General features: G+C 46.4%; 1 protein-coding gene across 3 annotated transcripts; it reads left to right on the forward strand.

The window, feature by feature from the left end:
- Positions 1-6185: 6185 nt before the first annotated feature.
- LOC116582957 lies at positions 6186-9706 on the forward strand. Of its 3 annotated transcripts, none has more exons than XM_032330846.1 (4): positions 6186-6518; positions 6599-6659; positions 6790-6997; positions 7127-9706. In XM_032330846.1, the coding sequence occupies exon 4, from the start codon at positions 7185-7187 to the stop codon at positions 8613-8615; it is 1431 nt and encodes a 476-aa protein (XP_032186737.1). In that variant the 5' UTR covers positions 6186-6518; positions 6599-6659; positions 6790-6997; positions 7127-7184; the 3' UTR covers positions 8616-9706. The 3 variants fall into 3 exon arrangements, with proteins under 3 accessions (XP_032186737.1, XP_032186739.1, XP_032186738.1); XM_032330848.1 differs by having other exon boundaries at positions 6810-6997; XM_032330847.1 differs by having other exon boundaries at positions 6790-9706.
- The last annotated feature ends 11336 nt before the right edge of the window (positions 9707-21042 follow it).

Below are 21042 nucleotides of genomic sequence, written 5' to 3' on the forward strand. Positions count from 1 at the left end.
CAATCTCCAATCTAGACTTAACAGTGTAACCAAAAGAAAACCTAAAATCAAACTGTTAATAAGTTGTCTCTGGCATGTGGACCTGGGCTGGGGAGGGGTGAATCAGGAAACTTGCTTCTCCTCATGAGAGCTTCGGTGCTGTTTGGTCTGTTACTACATGGGCATAGCTTTGATTATTTTTACAAAAAAGTTTTGACATAAAAATAATTAGGGTTAAATGTATAGTTGTTCCATATTTGCTTTGCCCATTTTAACTACAACTAAGTTGAAGCTTAATCAAGAACATATCATTTAATTATGATGTTGCTCTTATAGGAACCCATTAACCTACTTTATAATGATCCTTCTATGATGTGATTTCTAGGAATACAACATAGTGAGAAGTAAGGATGACCTGAAGTGAGGTTGTAAAATTAATTAAATTGCATCAATAGCCTTCTCAAGAGTCCTGTAATCAGCCAATATTTCAGGAAACATAAAGAATTTAAGCTCCCAAGGCTGGAGGATCACAGAGGTTGTCTTGTTCAACATGCTACTGGCAATTGAACCCAACATTTCTTTAACTTATAATGTTCTATATTCCTGACTTCTTTCAGATCATTGAAGGTGGAGAATGCCAGGTCCAGGTCTTAAAATATTTTTCATTAACAATAACAATATTACAATTGTAGAAATAATAACAGTAGAATCAGAATAGAAATAATAATAAATATGGTGCCTAACATTTTTTGTACACTGGCACCATGCCAGGCATAGTGCCCCATGTTTGATGTTTATCATCTCATTTGATCCAATTGATAACTCCCTATAAAGGACTAGTAACTTACAAAAGGAAGATGTATCCTTCTCAGTGCATCATCTCAGTAGTATCTTTGCCTGCAGTATGCAATCTCAATTTAATCACAAAAGAACAAGAGACAAATGTTTTGTGAAATAACTGAGCAGCACTTTTCAGATATGTTGATGTCATAAGCCACAAATAAAGACTGAGGAACTATTACAGATTGGAGGAGATTAACAAAGCATGACAACTGAATTCAATGTATAATTTCATGTTGGGTTCTGAACCCAAAAAAATCACTACAAAAGACAATATTCATAAAAATAACAAATTCAAATATGTATTATAGATTAGATGACAGTATTTGAAAATTTGAAATTTCTTGGCTTAGATAAATGTACTCTGCTTATAAGAGAATGCCCTTGTTCTTAGAAAATACACACTGGGGGTGCCTGGGTGGCTCAATTGGTTAAGCCTCTGCCTTTGGCTCAGGTCATGATCTCAGGGTCCTGGGATCAAGTCCCGCATCGGGCTCTCTGCTCGGCAGGGAGCCTGCTTCCTCCTCCTCTCTCTCTCTCTGCTTGCCTCTCTGCCTACTTGTGATCTCTCTCTGTCAAATAAATAAAATCTTTAAAAAAAAATACACACTGAAGTATTTAAGGGGCATGGTATCTCCAACTTGCTCCCGAATGGTTCAGGACAAAAATACCCACCCCAACACATACACAGAATGATAAAATAAATGAAGTAGATTGGATAAAATACAAACACTTGTAGGTTTGAATTAATATCAAAACAAAATTTACAAAAAATGAGATTGTTACTACTGCTATCCTATACTACAGATGAAGAAAATGAGGATCAGAAATCTAAGTAATTTATACAATTAGTAAGAGGCAGAATCTGAATTCAAACCAAGAGTTACTGACTCCAAAGTCCGTACTCTTAACTATTGTCTATATTGTCTATACTCTTAACTATTGGCTATATTGTCTCAAGTTAGCAATTTTCTTCTGTTTTGAGAACAAAGTGGATACTTTTGAATCAGTGTTTTCTTAAGATTTTATTTATTTATTTGAAAGAGAAAGAGAAGAGAGAGCGAGCACAAGTGGGGGAAGGGGCAAAGGGGGAAGGACAAGCAGACTCCCTAATGAGTGCAGAGCCCCAATGCACGGTTAGATGCAGGGCTCGATCCCAGGACCCTGAGATCATGACCTGAGCTGAAGTCAGACGCTAAGCCACCCAGGCACCCCAAATCAATGCTTTATTTAAAGCAGTCATCTTAGAGGGCTATATGCTCATTTAGTTGATGCACTAGCTGCCTTGAGTTCACTCTTTGGAAATACCAGCTAAGGTCAGTTTTTTAGTCATGTAGGTAAGACTTAGCCTTGATTTTTCACCTCTGTTCCCCATATCTCAGTGACACTCCCAAAACAACTACTTAGAAGGGAATGCATGAAGTATGTTGTATCTGTTTTCAAACTTATCACATGACTTTATTGATATCTCTATTTAACCTTTTCCAGTGTTTTAAATACATCAAGGACAATAATTGTTTTAAAAGCTGATGTAGGGGTGACAAGATAAATTGTTGCAGAAAGACTAGTCTTTTCTTTTTAAAAAAATATTATTTATTTATTTATTTGACAGACAGAGATCACAAGTAGGCAGAGACACAAGTAGGGGTCGGGGCGGGGGTGGGGTGCAGAAAGCAGGCTCCCCGCTGAGCAGAGAACCTGACACAGGGCTCGATCCCAGGACCCTGAGATCATGACCCGAAGGCAGAGGCTTTAACCTACTGAACCACCCAGGCGCCCCAAGACTAGTGTTTTCAATGGATGGTGCTGAGACAGTGGAATGTCCACATGCGACAAAAATGAAGTTGAGCCCCCTACAACATACCATATACAACCATTTACTCAAAATGGATTAAAAGACCTAAATGTAAGAGCAAAGATTATAAAACTCTGAGAAGAAAACAGGGAAAAACTTTCTTAAACTTGGATTAGGCAATCTCCTGAGATCTGGCAGCTAAAACACAAAGAAAAGAAAAATAGACAAAGAGGACTTCATCAGTGCTAAAAATATTTGTGCTACAAAGGACAATTTTGGGGTGACTGGGTGGCTCAGTCAGTTGAGTGTCCGGCTCTTGATTTCGGCTCAGGTCACAGTCTCAGGGTCCTGGGATCCAGCCCCACGTGGGACTCCACACCCAGCAGGGAGTCTTCTTGTCCCTCTCCCCTGCCCTTTCCCCTGCTCTTGAACTCTCTCTCTCTCAAAGGAATAAATAAAATCTTTTTAAAAAGGACAATGTTAATAGAGTGAAAAGATAATCCCCAGTGTGGGAGAAAAATATTTGCAAGTCATATATCTCATAAATCACTTACATCCAGAATACATAATGAGCTCTTACAATTCAATAATGAAAAGATAAATAACACAATTTAAAAATTGGCAGAGGATTTGAGTAGACGTTTCTCTTAAGAAGATACGGAAATAGCCAATAAACACATAAAAAGATGCTTAGCATTATTAGTCATTAGGGAAATGCAAATGAAAACCACAGTAAACTACCACTTCACACACACAAAGATGGCATTAATCAGAAAGACAGTAACAAGTACGGTTAAAGATATGGAGAAATTGGAACCCTTGTGTATTGCTGGTGGGAATATAAAATGATGCAGCCCTGATAGAAAACAGTCTGGCAGTTAATCAAATGGTTAAACATGAAGTTACTACATAACCCAGCAGTTCTACTCCTAAGTATATACCCAACAGCATTGGAAACACAAGCCCACCCAAAAGCCTGTGCATGAATGTTTACAGCAACATTATTTATAACAGCCAAACATTGAAATAACCCAAATATTTGTCAACTGATGGATGGATAAGAAAAATGTGATATATCCATATCATGGAATATTAATTGACCATAAGAAGGAATGAAATACTGGGGCACCTGGTGGCTCACTTGGTTAAGCATCTGACTCTTGATTTTTGGCTCAGGTCATGATCTCAGGGGTCCTGGGATTGGGCCCTACACTGGGCTCTGCACTCAGAGGGGCAGATTTGAGGATTTCTGCTGGAGGATTTCTTTCCCTCTCCCTCTATTGCTCCCTCAGCTCACATACTCTCTCTCTAAAACAAATAAATAAATCTTTTTAAAGAATAAAGTGTGGATTTTATGATATATGAGTTATATATCAAAAAGGTATTTTTCTTCTTTAAGACAACATCTAAATTCCTACTCAGGAATTGCTTTAGGCTTTTTTTCACTTCTCCATGCCTCACTCCTACCTTCCCTGTCCGCTCCACCATCTCTGATTTGCACTTTTTCATTCTTACTTTCCAGCTTCTCTGTTGAATTCAAAGAGACCCAGGATTTGGACATTGCATTTGCAATTGTTTCAGCAGTGGACACATAACCTATATCAGGCCAGCTAGTACCAATAAGGCTCAAGTTAGGGACCCCTGCTGCTCTACCAGGGAAGGGAATGCCTTTGTTGGATTAGGCACGGTGGGACAGAAGGTACCAGGCGTTTCTTCTAAGAGTTGGAAAATGGAAACCAACCCCCAGGAATTACCTCTGATGGCTTCCAGTAAAACAATCTGCAGTCTGCATTAAGCCATGAATTGGCTCTACCTCTCCCATTTAAGCTTACAGTGAATTATAGATTGCCTGTTTTGTTTAAGCCAACTTGGGTCTTTTTATGTATTTATGTTTGGTCACTTGCAATGGAAGAATCCTAAATGAAACAAGCTGTTTCCCAGGACTCCCAACCCTTTCAGGACACAATTGGAAATCTTTCCCCTCACAGGAATCTTCTTGGTAGGCCCTTCCTATCAAAGGAAGGATAGGTTCCCACATGTCGAAGGAGGGATATGAGATATTTCCAATACCGTGACACATGTAAATGCAGGCTCTCGTGTAACCCACAAATAAAAGGGCTTCATACAGTTGTTCCTCTTTATCTGGAAAGCTCGAATGAAAGTGGTAATAGTACAATGCAGATGTATGGGACTTGAATCAGGAGTTACTCTCTTCCTATCCAGAAGCCAGAGAGGTTTATTACTAGTAAGGGGTGGGGGGAGTGAGGGGGCAAAGAGTGTGAAGGGCTCAATAAGCTGGAGAAAGGATAAATAATTAGGTTGGCTTTGGATAAGCGAGTAGAATCCGCACACAAGGACCATCATTAGCTGTCCATGAGAGTCAACCAAGAGAGTGTCTGCAAAGAGGTGACTTGAGGTTTGGAAACATGCAGAAGTCCAGTGAAGGTAGGTCACCTCAGAGAAACCAAAATGAAATTGACAGTAATTAAGTAACCCAAAGCCCAAGTATACTTATACTCATACTCTTGGCACATCGCAGTGGCATTAAATGCATGTTGATTAAGTAAGTGAATCTGTATGAACAAAAGGGTCAACACACCAGAGGGAAATCTAAGGAATCTCAAAAAGGCAGTCATCATCCCGATGTAGTCCAGGGGACAGGGTATCTTATGTAGATAGAAACATCGTTAGGAACATGAATATGGATATGGTTAGAGGCGGTCGAGATATAGACAGAGACCTGGCTCTGTGTGTTTGATTAATGTACACCCGCCACTGGGCTACAGACCTCCTTACAGTGCCAGGGCCTGACCTTTGACTCTACAGCAGTTGAACAAGGTAAATTTCACGTACGGTGGCCTCCTAGCAGCCAGCCAGCTGGCTCTCAACTAGTGATAACCTCTGAATTTATCATGCACTGAGCTGGCCTTGGCATTGAACTCCTTTAACCTATGTATCAAGCAGTGAGAAGGCTGACCCCTGCATCAGGAAAAATGTTGAAAAAATAGAAACCATGCTGGCTAACCAGTGTATGTCATTTTTGGCTCTGCGATTCCTCTTTCTACAGTCTTAACATGGGGGTGCTCGAAGGAGGATGGGGTGAGAACATCATCCATGCAAAAATAATTCTAGGCCCTTTGTGGTCCCCCAAGAGAAGGTGCAGAGGGCCCTCCCTCGTCTCCCCTGGGCATGTTGCATTCACATAGGCACTGCAGCATCCCCTGTTCTAGATAAAAACAAGTTCCAGATTAAAAAAAAAACAAGTTTTCCATTTCTAACCCTAGTAGGTCAATGCCAGTCCTTGCGTTGCTCTTTTGTGTGGTTATACTTTCTTATCAAAAGAAAGCACAAAAACCTCATTGAGCTCTCTGTGTCAGTCATAACTAGAGAAAGGGAGTTTGAGCCTTCCTTCATTTATTCTTTTTTTCCTCCTTTTTTGATCAAAAAGTCAACAAAAAATGTTTGCTCAGAGAGAAAGGATATTATGTAAATAATTAGCCCATTCCAAGATTATGTCGCACATATATATAGTACAATAGAGAGCTGAGAAGGGGACCAGAATCTGCGGCAGGACTGGAGAGTTTACAACTTGGAGAAGTAGGAATTCTCTCCGTAGTTCTGCTTCTCTAGAATGCTTGCCAAATGGGTTGGACGGGCTAATGGAATGATGCCCTCAGCCCAGATCTGGACTCTCAGCTAAGGAAGAATCAGAAATTGGTGAAAGAAGGTCTAAATGCTAATGCCATATTGAACAGAACAGAATCTCTTCATCGATTGATAGAGGCTCTGTTCCCAAGTTAGGTAGACTCTCTGGGTCACTGGCACAGCAACCAGCTCCTCCGCGTGGCACCAAAAAGACAGACCTTGTGGAGAAACCTCAATAAAGCATTTCTAGGATATTCCGGTAAGAGTCTGCTCAGACCAGTGACCCGGGAAGCCTGGCCAGGCTGACTTTGATGATGCTTTCTTTCTCTGCTTTTATAGGATCAACTATAGCCTTTTCACCTACGGTTCAGTCTCCTGAGGCTGTCCGAAGCACTAAAAGGTAACAACAATACTGAATTCCATACCTGACCCGTTAACCGATGTCTCTATATCCCTTAGGTGCAAATGGGGATATTTATCCAAATCTCTTTGTGTTGTTGGTGGTGTTGTCATTGTTGTTGTCTTGCCAGAGTTGTCCTCTGCTCCATAGAAGACAGTGCTGATCCAGAAGGCTGCTGAAGACCGATAATTGGGTCAACCTTCGGTATTTTGAGGACATCCCAAGTCGCCATACGAGAAGCCATAGATCAGTGAGCCAGCCGCTAATGAGAACAGGCGTCTGACATCTCTGCTTTGTCCACGGCCTCCTAGACCTGCATTGTCCCTAAATTGTTTCAGGTATCCTTGGGTTCTCAGTTTCAGCCCCTAGCCCTGATGCTCGATACCCTCCTTCAAGAAAAGACTTTTGGCTAGCTTTGACTAACCTTATATGTGCCTTGTGGATTACTTCTGTTCTCTCTGCTCCAGGTAAACACACTACCTGATCCAAAAACAAAAGCAAGGAAAATTTGGAGGGGGGAAAAACATGGAAAAGGACGCTTTAACTCATGTGGAGGCTCCGGTGACCCAGGCAAGCGACACGGACCCGGGCACAGCAGCAGGACCGGCAACAGCCCTACCTGATGTTCAAACTCCACTTGAGGGTGCGAGTAGTGAGGTGAATGTGGGGCAGGAAAGCCCGGGGCCAGGAGAGAATGAGGAGATGGAAAATATGTCTGTTCTTATTTCAAATCTGAGTGCCAAGGCCGATGGCCAATGCCCAGAGGCGAGTCCGGTTGATGCTACAGTGCAGGGGCCTAACACCTTGGGAAATGCAGGGAGGAAAGGCAGCCGGAAAGGGAGGAATAGAAAGCAAACTAAGATTGTGTATCTCCCCTGGCCTCTGACACTCCAGACTCGGGCATCTTCGGCAGCCCCGGTTCTGCGCCGGCCTCATGTCCTGGGGACTTTGGCATCAGCTGTTCCCAGAGGCAGCGAGGTAGGTGAAGGCAGGGGGCAAGGGGAGGATGAGGGGAGTGAGAACACATCGACTCTCGCTGAGCCTCAGGAGGAACTTGCTGATGCCAAATGGTCAGCAGCAAGTGCAGTCCAGCCCTCTCTTGTGGCACCTCTGGCGGCAGACGAGGGGTTAAACCCAAGGCAGAAAAAGAGCCGGAAAGGGAGAAATAAAAAGAACAAGAAGATCATGGCTAGCCCTTGGCCTCTGACAGTACACGCTTGGGCATCGTACACAAACTTAGCTCAGGCACATTCAGCTTTGGCAAGGGATGAATCACTCGCTGAAGAGGGAGTTGATGGGGGTCATCCAAGCCAGGGTCCGGAAGGTGAGGCAGGTAAAGTGTCAGCTAAGACTCCTCACCAGAGTACACTGGAGGAGGCCCCAGACTCAGCTCAGGATCTGGAGCAGGGCTCATGGGAGAAGAGGGAGTCCCTCTCTGCGGACAGCATGGGAAATAGAAGGACGGGCAGACGTGCGGACAGCAAGAGAAAGGAGAAGGGTGTCTTGGCTTGTCCTTGGCCTCTGACAGTACAAGCCTGGGCCTCGTTCAGAGCAGCAGATGAGGTTCAGACTCATCTCAAGGGCCAGTATTCTGCTGCAAGTAGGCGGGTGGATGTGGGGCAGAAAAAGCAGATTCAGCCGGAGACTGGTGAGGAGGAAATAAAGTCCACTCTTCGTGTGAGCAAGGCAGAGCAAGCTCTGGAACCCAGGCAGGGTCGGAGAAGCACTGAGAGATGCCAGGGGGATCAGGACTTCTGGGAATGCACAGTGAGGAATTTTGCTAGGCAAGCCGACCGTTGCTATTGTGGGGAGCGCTGCTCAAAAGAGCAGAGGGAGGCTTTGACCTTGACCAAAGCCCACACCCACATCAGTACTTCAGTGATGGGGATGCCGGGACCAGAGAGGGAGAGGGCTGAAACTCAGACAGTCTGGATGAGCAAATGGGGAGGTTTTTGAGACACAGAGGAGAAAAGAAAGGGACCTAAGGGACCTAAAGATCACTTTGGGTCCTGGAAGGACCACCGTCTACATCTGTTGGGAGAAAGCTGTTTAAAATGCTATATCAAGGCTCACTACCCAGCTGGTAAATTTTTCCATAGCATGGTAATATCTCAATTATTCTCTGGATGGGCAATTTCTCTCTGAAATAAGTTTTAGGTTGCTAGAGAACCGGCATAACTTCAGGGAAGCAGAAATGTTTTTTCTCTATCTTCTTTCCCACAACATTCTCAACATTGCTGGGAGAGGTGTTTCCTATGGTTGATAAGCAGTGTTAGAGTTTAGAGGGTAAGCCAATGACAGAATGTGTTTTGGATCCCAAGGATACTTCTCTTGCATAGAAGGTAGTATTGAATATTGCATATTAGATTGTAAACTGACTTGATGATTGCATTTAGTTCTAAGACCGGCCATTTTACCATTGGTAAGAGCACAGGCTAAGAGGGCAGATCCCAAAGCCTGGGATCGAAGCCTGGCTTTGCCACTGGTTACCCGTGTTCCTCTCAGCAAGTCACTCTTTCCTTCTGAGCCCCAGTCTATCCCTTGGGATAATAATAGCAGGGGCTTTGTAGATTGAATGATTAAATGATTTAGGACATGCGAAGCACTTAGACTAGTACATGACCTATGATAAGCCCTCAGACACTAATCACCTAGGATTGATTTAACTTTCAGTACTAAATGTCATGCAACGGTCTGGCACTGTGGTATTATGCATTTTGAAAGTTATACTAATGTCAGTGCGTGTGGGAGGCAGAAGACGATGCCTCTATTTGCAATGAGGGTAACAGAGCCTTAAAGCCATGGGGCAAAACGCTCCTTAAGAGGGAAAAGCAGACAAGAAAACGGCAGCTACCATTCTGAGGTGTGCGATGACGACCGCGGCAGGACAGTGTGCAACAAGACAGGCCAGCTGAGAACACGCTCCTGCTTTAATCGTCGTCACCGCGGGATGGTGGGAGCCTGCACGGGCGATGCTTTCCGGCCTCCTAATTCCTTTCTGTAACATCCAACTGCCTACATCACCATGTCGTCAGCAAATAATCAAAACTCACGAAGGAGGGCCACAAGGACAGGGAGGTTTCTCCTCCCTGGACTGGTGGGAGGAGTCAGCCGACAACGTGGGGGCTGCTTCGGGGACTCCCAGGCCCTCAGCTGCTGGAAGAGAGCTCCAGGCACCTTGCACAGGGGCTGAGCCAGACACAGACAGCTCTGCCCACCGGCCACCTGGAAGGGGGGAGGGATTCCATTTTTCACCAGCGACCTGTGGGAGCAGAGGAGGGAGCTGACTCTGCTGCTGTCATCCACCCTCGCCTGATGTGGCCGCGACTGTGCTGCTCTGGCCTGATGCCCTCGCTACCACCTGCCACGTTGGTTGCGAGCTCACCTGGGAGCTCGGCTGGGCAATGCAGCTGGGTATAGGCTGAGAGTCGAGAGTAGACTTTTGCATTGGCCTTTCTCCAAGGCTGGCTTTGGGGTCCATTTAGTCAAAATGATGTCCTGATGCATTCCCTGTTGAAGGGGTAGCTATTCATCAGAGGGCTCAGAGGGGGGCCGCGTGTCCCTTTTATGTGTCCTGGAGGCTTGAGCAGGCTCTTGGGGAATTTCTGAGCTGCATCATCGTGAAGGGGCAGGAAGGACTTTTCTGATGTCCACTCATCTTCCTGCCCCGAGGGGGCCAGCTACCTTTTGACCTCGCTTGAAAGGGACAGCTGTACCCCCTTGTTGGCTACATGCCTCACTATGAAATCCAGGGCCTTAACCAGAAGAGGGAGTGTGTATATGCAGGAGCTGGGGCCACAGAGCCTCACGACCCCTCACTCAGACCTCTTGAAAGGGCTCTCTACTATGAGTCAAGGTTAGAATATGGGGAATGAAAGAACTCCAGTCAAGTGGGGCTATGGAAGAACAGAACAAAGGCATCCCCGATTTCATTTTTGCAGGTGAGTCCTCTCCTCTATTTTTCCCACATTAGCAGCGAATTTGGGGCAGGAGAGCTACGCAGAGCAAGGGGATGAGCAGGGGGAAGAAAATAAGGAGAAGCTGGTTGCCCAGTTCTTGGGCTGGTCCAAGTTTGAAGCCAAAAGGGAGGGTCGAGGGGGTTTGAGTTCCCTTCATTTTCCAGCTCAGCTCAGCAGGCTAAGAGTCAAAATGGACTTGAGGTAGAAGGGCCTGTAACTATAAATAAAGATTGCATTTGCCTGACATATTTCCTGTGTCATGTTAATTTGGGGGGATACTTCAAGGGCAACAGCAGACAGCCAAAAAGAGTATTGCTGTTGTGCTGGGGAAAAGCTCAACTGGTCCTGTGGCTGTCCTTAAAAAAGGGAACAGCCAGGAGGAACAAGGGTGGCCTGAGCAGTCCCTGGGGAACTGGTCTACCTTTACAAAGATTCTGAGACAGCGTCGCTGACCATGGGGATAAGCCTTTTAAAATGAGGTCTCTGGGTTCAACATCTTATTTCTGCCTGTTTCGAAATAAAATCCTTCTGCCTACTTTTCTTCCCTAAGAAGACTTCCCATTTCCAGCCCTGTCTCCCATGTGCCCTAACAGGAACTCTGCCCAGGGATGCATGGTTTTTTTTTTGCACCTGAACCAAAGCTTCATACTCTGTTGCTTCAGGAGCTCAGGGAAGTTCGGTAGTAGGAAGTATTCCTGTGGGAAATACATTGTTCTAGAACTCAGGCAGCCACTTGGGGGTCACTTCCTGTATATGTGAAGTGGGCTGGGTGCCCAAGGGACTATCCTTTCATCTCACGGCTAGGTAAAGAAATTGCTGGACATCGTTCATTTCCTGTAAAATAAACGGGCTCCCTGGGGTGGGGGATAGGGGAGCCCCATGAAACACAATGGCTCTTTCGTGGCATTTGCTTTAACTGACAATCCTGAAGTATCCAGAGTTTATATAGTCCTTAGCTCCCAAGAAGTTCTCAGTGTTCCTTGATATCAAAACATGCTGTCCTGGGACACCTGGTTGGCTCAGTGGGTAGAGCCTACGACTCCCTGTCTCAAGGTCATGACTTAAATAAAATAAAATAAAGGGGCACCTGGGTGGCTCAGTCAGTTAAGCTTCTCCCTTCAGCTCAAGTCATGATCCCAGGGCCCTGGGATGGAGCTCCACATCAGGCTCCCTGCTTGGTGGGGAGTCTCCTTCTCTCTCTGCCTCTTCCCCTCTCCCCCGGCTTGTGCGCTCTCTCTCTCTCTCTCTCTCTCTCTCTCTCTGAAGTAAATAAATAAAACCCTTAAGAATAAAATAAAATCTTTTTAAAAAACCCATGCTGTCCTTAGTATATGAACATGACATCAGTGATCCATTAGCAGTAAGATGGCCTTTGGAGTGGTTTGCCACTAAGGATGAGGCTACACCCAATCTCTAAGTCTCATTCCTTGTGACCGAGGGCAGCTATTTTCCATCCAGGACTGGGCCTCGGAAGGGAGCAAAGCTAACTGAACCACAAAGTCCCGTCCCCAGTCCCCAACCCCTAACCACCTCAGCTCACCAACCGCAAGTGCTTCTGTCTCTCAGGACTGTTAAGTTTTTCGATTCCTCCCATGACCCCACGAACCTGGGCTCTGGAGTCTATCTGAACTCAAATCCTGGCTCTTCTTACTAACTTGGGTAAATTACTTAACCTTTCCATGCCTCGATTTCTTCATCTGTAAAATGAAACCAACAATAGTGCTTATCTCTTAAGATTGTTGTAAGGGATTTTTTAAAATATTTCACTTATTTATTTGAGAGAGAGAGAAAGCAGGTGAGTGCAAGTGAGGTGGGGGGGGGGGGGAGGAGAAGCGGACTCTCCACTGAGCAGAGAGCCCAATGACGTGGGGCTCGATGCCAGGACACCAAGATCATGACCTGAGCCAAAGGCAGACGTTCAACTGACTAAGCCACGCAGGTGCTCCCAGGTCTGTTGTGAGGATTAAAAAAGAAAATATGTGTCAAGAGTCTGACATGTATTTAAGTATTTATGTTGGCTACTACTGTTATTCATTCTTCTCCAATGATGAAAGCAGGAGGGTATACATTTTGCCCTGTGGACTTTATTTGCCCTACACCCACCCCAGTGCCAAGCTCGTCTCCATCTTCATTTGGTTGTCAAACTAGATTCCTTGACAATCATACAATGCCCAGCCCCAGCCCTCACCCCCTGCCTATCCTGATAATAATACTCGAGTGCTTTTGGCAGATGCAGGCTTAATGCCCAGAGTGTGTTTTTAACCCAAAGATAAAAAAGCCACAGTAAAAGGTCTGGGAGGTATCTTAGAAGACATTCCTGGTTAAAAAAATGAGAAAGAGCCACATCTACAAATTACCCCCCAAAATGCTGGATACTGTAAGAATGTCTATATGTTTGTTTATCTACCTATGTACCTATTCCTCATTTCAGCAGGGTGCTGGGCCCTCAAAGAGTTTCCCATCTAGGAAAAGTTTTCAAACACTTTTTTTCTTTTTAAATACAACAACGGTGGTGCCTGGGTGGCTCAGTGGGTTAAGCATCTGCCTTAGGCTCAGGTCATGATCTCAGGGTCTTCGGATAGAGCCCCGCATCAGGCTCCCTGCTCGGCGGGGAGCCTGCTTCCTTCTCTCTCTCTCTCTGCCTGCCTCTCTACCTACTTGTGATCTCTCTCTGTCAAATAAATAAATAAAATCTTTGAAAAAATGCAACAACAGGACAAAATATTTCAGGACCCCATGCATATGAGGCACCCAGAGTAGTCAAATATATAGAGACAGAAAGTAATGAGTTGCCTGAATGGCTCAGTCACTTAAGCGGCTGCCTTTGGCTCACGTCATGATCCAGGGGTGCTGGGATCGAGCCCCACAACGGTCCCCCTGCTTCGTGAGGAGCCTGCTTCTCTCTTTCCCTCTGCTGCTGCTCCCCACGCTTGCACTTTCCCTCTCTGTGTCCAATAAAAACAAACAAACAAACAAAAGAGAAAGTAAAATACTGACAGCCAGGCACTGGGAATGTAAGTATGGAGAGATTGTGTTTAACAGATACAGAATTTCTTTTTTTTTTTTTTTTATTTTCTAAAATTTATATATTTGACAGGGAGAGATAGAAAGAGAGGGAAGACAAGCAGGGGAAGAGGGAGAGAGACAAGAACACTCCCTGCTGAACAGGGAACCCAATGTGGGACTCCATCCCAGGATCCTGGGATCATGATTGGAGCCAAAGGCAGATGACCGACGACTGAGCCACCCAGGCACCCCCAATACAGAATTTCCATTGGGGATAATATAAAAGTTCTGGAACTATACAGTGGCGATGGTTGCCCAACATGACTATACTTAACGCTACAGAATTCTTCACCTAAAAATGATTTATATGGTAAGGTTTATGGTATGTGTCTTTTACCACAATTTAAAAACCAATGCAAGACTGTATTTAAAAAAAAAAAAAACTCACATGCTAATAAACAACTGTGCTGAAAGTCATTTCTGGCCATAAGGAGTTCAGAAGAAGGAACACTCAAGGAAGGGTAGAGAAGCTCCAAAAAGTGTTACCAAAGAGTAAGATGAGAGGTTTAGATGAAAGGGTGTAATTTGGAAAAACAACGAGAGGAGAACTATTGGAGCAGAGGCACAGAGACAGGGATGAGTCGGAACAGTGAGCACAGGAGCCCCACAGAATGAGGTATGTGTGTTTGGCACAACAGTGAGAACCAATGCTGTTTGCATGGAGTGTGGCCTGGCCCCGGAGGGACTTGAAGAAAAGGCAGACTTTTAAATTGTGAGAGAGAGAGCACAAGGTGTAGGGAGAGGCAGAGGGAGAGTGAAAATCAGGATGCACACTCGATCCCAAGGGCCCAGGATCACGACCTGAGCCAAAGGCAGATGTATAACTGACTGAGCCACCCAGGCGCCCCACAGCTTCATTTTTTACTTCTGAAATCCCAACAACCTCTGTAGTCTAGTTAATTATAATAAGCCTGGCTTTGGTACTATACTAATTATGTAAGATGTCACATTGTGTGTACAGCGGGGTGGGGGGATTCTGGGAGGGGTATAAGGGAGCTCTTGGCACTATTTCTGCAACTTCCTGTGAATCTGTATTTCAAAACCAAAAGTTAGAAAACAAATGTTTGAAAGATCAGTCGGTCACGTGTGTGCTTGATGGTTTGAAAGGAGACAACATGGAGACAGGATGAGAAGTTTTTTCCAAGCAGGACTTTTTCTACCTAAACATGGTCTTTTTCTACCAAAACTCTCAGTCCCACTGTTCAGTCAAGGAGAAAAATTGGAATGTATTGGATCTGAGAGCCAAACGCTGTGTGTTACTGGATGAGGATATTTGGTCTTGGAAGTTGGGAGTTAAGAGTGATTTTCTAGGGGTGCCTGGGTGGCACAGCCAGTTAAGCATCTGACTCTTGGTTTTGGCTCAGGTCAGGATCTCAGGGTCCTGAGATCGAGCCCCAGGTCTGGCTCTGCACTGGGCATGGAGCCTGCTTAAGATTCTCTCTCTCCTTCTCCCTCTGCCCCTCGCTGCCCCCCAGCTTGTGCAGTACATGCACGTGTGTGCACTCTCTCTCTCTCTCTTAAAAAAAAAAGAGTGATTTTCTAGTCAACTGTCTAGAGATGAGTCAGGCTCTAACCTGGTGAACAGCAATCTGTCTAATAAAAAGATGCAGATGTTACACCCCGAACTGGAGCTTGTTCTCTAGGAAAACACGATGGAAACACCTCTAAACACTTGTAGCCCACAGAGATGGGACCGGGCTTGGTGTACTCTTCTGTGGGCATCTGATTGTACAACATGCCCACTGAGTGACAGTGACTCATAACATCATCCAGACATCATCTGCTTGCCCAGCCAAGACCAATCAATATCTGAAATGCTCAAAAGAAAAAGTTGAATGCCGGCAAGCAACTTTCCCCTGCTTTCCTTCCTTGCATTTGAAGAGAGGCAGAATTTACCACCTCAAAATATGTCACTTGGGCACGAGGATTATTGGAAACTAAAGGCAATCCATACCCAGCAGATTCAGGAACAGCGCTTTACCTCTCCCTCCACTGACATTTCCGTTGGAAACAGGGCCTGTAGCCCAGAGAGGGCTATTACCTTTTTTATCTAAGAAACTTACCAGCATACCAGGGCAAACATCTCCTCTTACTTCCTGTGCTTGGACTTCCTTTCCATTGGTAGCCCCAAACTCCTACCCCTTTCTTTAGCTTAGGATGCACATAATTACATTAGTTTTTCTCCTGCGGATCCATCTTAAGTCAATTTAAATATTAGACCAGCCAAAGAACTTAAAAGAAAGGAAGGGACAATTCTTCTGCCCTTCCACTTTTCAGAAAGCAGATGTTGGTTTTGGTGGGCAGGGGCTAAAGAGGCAGAAGTTGGGGGGGAAATCCTTCCAGATCATCTCTCGATGAGTAGCTAGCCCGTCCTCCCTCTGCTCCCCCTCCCAGCTGACCCGGGACGACCTCGGAAGAGCCACTGGGACTAAATCCCACCAGCTGGCTTTAGTGGGGTTGCCCAGATGCAAACCAAAAGAGGAGTGGGGGAGGGTGAAGAGAAGGAACTGGAAGTTCTTTTCTCTGTTTTATCTTCCACTTGCCCTGCATCCCATTGGACTTCTCCCTTTAGAGTTTCTTCATGGGGGATGGGGCTTGGGCTGCCCGCTGAGTTAGCTCCCTGTCTTGCCCAGCAGCTGGCCTCCTTAATGCCTCCGAGGTAGCTCAATTATCTTGATTGTTTCAGTTTGGGCTGCGGAATGAAACCAGCCGGTCATGAATACACAGAGGATTTATCACTTAATAGCTGCACGGTTTGGGTCATTAAGGAGGAGAGAGAAACAGCGAAGAGATTGTTAATCTTGCAGAAAACGTAACATGGAGATGGCCATTTGTTTCCCTTTGTATCCTTTAAGACTCTCCTTTGTGTTTGGCCTTTTTGGCCTTGGGGGTCTGAAGCAGGGTTTGGGGCTTCCTCAGGGCGTGGTGAAGGGAAAGCAGACTGGAGGGTTTGGAGCCCCTGAGAGCCAGCTCTGTACTTGGGGTTTTGCATATCCGCCTCAGATTGACCGCCTGCAGGGCCAGGTCTGAGGATATTTGCATGATAGCTTGGGCCAGTATTTGCATTCACCTGGGCCAGTATTTGCTCAGCTCCAATCCTTTCCACTGCGTCCCTGTGGCTCCAGAGAAAGGACAGAATTGAGTTTGCCAAAGGTACTCAAAACCCTGAATGCCTTCCTTCATCACATCCCAAACTCCATTCCGGGTCACCTGGTGAGTGATGAGGGGCCTTGACTGACCTGTATCTTTGCTCCTACAGAGCAGAACATTTATCCCAAAGCCAGACTTCACCAGACCAAAATGAATCACTCTTCATTCTGAAACTGTATACTGGGGTTAGGGGTGACGAAGAGGGGTTTTTGAAGCCAGGGAACTCCTTGAGCACCGCCTAGCAGTTGACTGTGTGACTTGCCCTGCTTTCAGCCTGTGCCCTTTTCCTGTGAACACCCAGGGCTACTAAACCAGCCCTGTGGCGGATGGGGGGATGGTGTATGCGCCCCATCGGGGAAGAAGATGAGCAGGCATCAGAAAAGTCTCTCATGAATCTTCATAAAGATGCTTCTCCAAAAATTCCCCAAGAGTCTGCTCAAGCATCCAGGACACATAAAAGGGACACGCGGCCCCCCTCTGAGCCCTCTGATGAATAGCTACCCCTTCAACAGGGAATGCATCAGGACATCATTTTGACTAAATGGACCCCAAAGCCAGCCTTGGAGAAAGGCCAATGCAAAAGTCTACTCTCGACTCTCAGCCTATGCCCAGCTGCATTGCCCAGCCGAGCTCCCAGGTGAGCTCGCAACCAACGTGGCAGGTGGTAGCGAGGGCATCAGGCCAGAGCAGCACAGTCGCGGCCACATCAGGCCAGGGTGGGTGACAGCAGCAGAGTCAGCTCCCTCCTCTGCTCCCACAGGTTGCTGGTGAAAAATGGAATCCCTCCCCCCTTCCAGGTGGCCGGTGGGCAGAGCTGTCTGTGTCTGGCTCAGCCCCTGTGCAAGGTGCCTGGAGCTCTCTTCCAGCAGCTGAGGGCCTGGGAGTCCCCGAAGCAGCCCCCACGTTGTCGGCTGACTCCTCCCACCAGTCCAGGGAGGAGAAACCTCCCTGTCCTTGTGGCCCTCCTTCGTGAGTTTTGATTATTTGCTGACGACATGGTGATGTAGGCAGTTGGATGTTACAGAAAGGAATTAGGAGGCCGGAAAGCATCGCCCGTGCAGGCTCCCACCATCCCGCGGTGACGACGATTAAAGCAGGAGCGTGTTCTCAGCTGGCCTGTCTTGTTGCACACTGTCCTGCCGCGGTTGCCATCGCACACCTCAGAATGGTAGCTGCCGTTTTCTTGTCTGCTTTTCCCTCTTAAGGAGCGTTTTGCCCCATGGCTTTAAGGCTCTGTTACCCTCATTGCAAATAGGGGCATCGTCTTCTGCCTTCCACACGTAGAGCCATTTGCATAATTTGGGGGGAGCATCATTCTTAAACCCTTTATCTTTCAGCTCTCAAGTTCATGGCAGTGTCAAGTGCTGTGGGGTTTCATGTCCTAATAACCCCTTGGGTCTTTTTTGGATGCAAAACCATATCTCCATCCACCTGCCAATGCCTGGCAAATGTTGATCCTGAGAAATGTCCTGTAGAACTCCTGTTTAAAGTTGGGATCTCTTTAGCTGTGTGGCTTCCAAGTTCCCAACATGGCCGACTGTGTCCAAGTCCGTGATGTCCAACTTCTCCAGGTTTCCCCAGGAATTTCTGTTTCTAGCACCAAAAATCCTGTCTTCCGGGAACTGCCTGGAGTGACTGTCTCCATTTCAACTCAGAAAAGTCCTGTGTCTCCAGAAACCCTTTAGTCCAGAAATGTTTGGTCACTCTCCAGAATATTCAATAAAGCATTGGCTTGTGGCATTCATTTTACCACGGGCAATTGCATTGTAACAAATGCATCTTCTCTATCCTGAAGCCTTCACAGTCCGAAGGCATGATGGCTAATGATGGAAACAGGCACTGGGACAAGCTGGTGGGAAATCCTGCCCCCCCGCCAGGCCTTTCAATTGTTATTCAATTGACCGCAGGTTTTGCCAGCTTCCTTCCCTCCCAACCCCCTACCCCTGGCCACAGGCAACCTGCAGTGTTCTGTTGCAATTGTTGGGAGCCCTTACCCCCTAGCGTGTGGTTCTCAGGCAGAGGCTTGCATCAGAGTCACCTGGAGGGCTTGTTAAAAACAGATTTCTGGGTGCCAGTCCCCAGAGTTTCTGATTCAGGCCCTCTGGACGGGTCCCGAAATGCGCATTTCTAAGGAGTTCCCAGGTGACCTTGAAGCTGAATCAAGTGGTCTCTTGCCCTTACTGAGTGGCAAGAGTGCAACACAGCAGGCCCCCTGCCAGGGTTAGGATCCTTGCTTTCAGGCCATCTGGTTTCACAGCCTTAGCTAGTTAACCCCTGGTGCCTCCGGTTCCTCACTGATAAAAATGCAGATAATAACGGGACCTGGCTCATCGGATTTTTGCAAGATTGAGGAATAGTACCCGGCCTTTAGTAAGCTGCGTGAGTGTTTTTGATCATTACCCCCAAGCTCATAAGAGCTAATGCACTCTCTTTCTTCTTCAGACTTAAAGCAAGCTGCAGACACTTTGTACTCCTACAGGCGTTCCTGTCGTGCCTGGCCACTGGGCTGGGTTTGCAGCAACCCGGCTTCCCAGAGGCTGACTGCCCCCTCTGGAGAAGATTGACTGAGTTAACATTCAGTGGTCTCTCCATCGCACCCTGCAGGCTCTTAGAGAGCTTCCAGAATGTTTTCCGGGAGAATGCCCAGCAGTGTATCCACAAAACAGCCCGAAGTATTTGAATAACACATGGCCCTATAAACTCCGCAGACAAAGCCTTAGTTGTTGAGCAAGAAAGACCACTTAGTTGAAATAGACACATGTGGATTTCCTTGTTTAAAGAGAGATGAGCTTATAGCAGGATGCAACATTCAGTGTGTGTGTGTGTGTGTGTGTGTGTGTGTGTGTGTGTGTTCCCGTTCTCCATTAGGAGGGGTCATTTGGCCCATTGTTGGAGAAAGGCAACAGTCCTCAGGGGGAAAGGAACATCTCTTATATCCAAGAACTAGAGTGAGGTGATTGAGTTTTGTGAACACGGAGCCCCTTCCCTGATCTCCATGGAAGATAAATCTCTTTTCTGTCATTTTTTCAAAGATTATTTATTTATTTGTTTATTTGAGAGATAGCCCAACAGAGAGCGCATAAGCAGGGAGAGCAGCAGAGGGAGAGGGAGAACCAGACTCTCCGCTGAGCAGGGAGCCTGACCCCAGGCTGGATCCCAGGACCCTGGGATCATGACATGAGCCAAAGGCTGATGCTTAACCAGCTGAGCCACCCACGCACCCCTATGAACCTGTTTTCTATTGCCGTGGATTCAGGCTCCCTTTGGACAAGCTATTGAGGCTCTCCCTGGTGGGTCCTGAAGGGCTATTGCTAGTGTCAGCAAGAGAGTGACGCAGGACTGCTGGTAATAGTGGCAAACCAGAGAGTGCAGGGCTGGGTTGGAGGGGGCGGGTACCATGTAGAAGCAACAGATGTTTGCCAACTAGAAATTGGACCTGTTGCTGGGTTTTAGGAGTAGGAGGGAGGGGAAAAGAAGCTCAAATTCCAACTTTTAACCGAATAGCCCCTGACTCTTAAATGTTGTCAACCAACTGTAATCTTAAAAAAAAATTACCACGTGGGGTGCCTTCGGCTCGGGTCGTGATTCCAGGATCCTGGGATCAAGCCCCGCATCGGGCTCTCTGCTCAGCAGGGAACCTGCTTCCCACCTCTCTCTCTGCCTGCCTCTCTGCCTACTTGTGATCTCTCTGTCAAATAAATAAATAAATTTTTAAAAGAAAAATTACCACGTGAGCCAAAGAGATATGTCCACAGCCCATATCTGCCGACAGTATATGACTTTCAGGTGATAATGAGAAGAAAAGACAGCAGGGTTTTTAGGGTGGATGGTAAATGGGGTTAGCAGTTGGCGGGCAGGAGAGGCTGTGTGGTTGGGGAAAAGGAGAGATCAGGAGCCTAACTGTGGTCCTTGCATGGAGTAGACATTGCCTGAGAAAGGCAAGGTGAGTGGGCTCTCAAGGACGAGCTCTGTGGAAGGCACCATTTGTATGCAAGAGACATGTTAGATCTAAATCCTTGCCAGCTGACCATCCTATCTTCTGTGGTTGGGAATAAGGAGAGCTAAGGTTTCCTGGACACTTATACTGTGCCAGGCATTGCTGTGAATGCTTTCCACGTAGGGCTTCATTTAATCATCACACTATTCCTGGGAGGTTGGTCCTGTTGTTCTCCCCATGTTCCTTCATTTCACCCATTATCCTATTCTTC

The sequence above is a fragment of the Mustela erminea genome, chromosome X (genome assembly GCF_009829155.1).
Source record: "Mustela erminea isolate mMusErm1 chromosome X, mMusErm1.Pri, whole genome shotgun sequence".
Classification (NCBI taxonomy): domain Eukaryota; kingdom Metazoa; phylum Chordata; class Mammalia; order Carnivora; family Mustelidae; genus Mustela; species Mustela erminea.

Bases quoted from the DNA above. Each gene is read 5' to 3' on its own strand.
- LOC116582957 (XM_032330847.1), top strand. From the start codon at position 7,185: ATGGAAAAGGACGCTTTAACTCATGTGGAGGCTCCGGTGACCCAGGCA.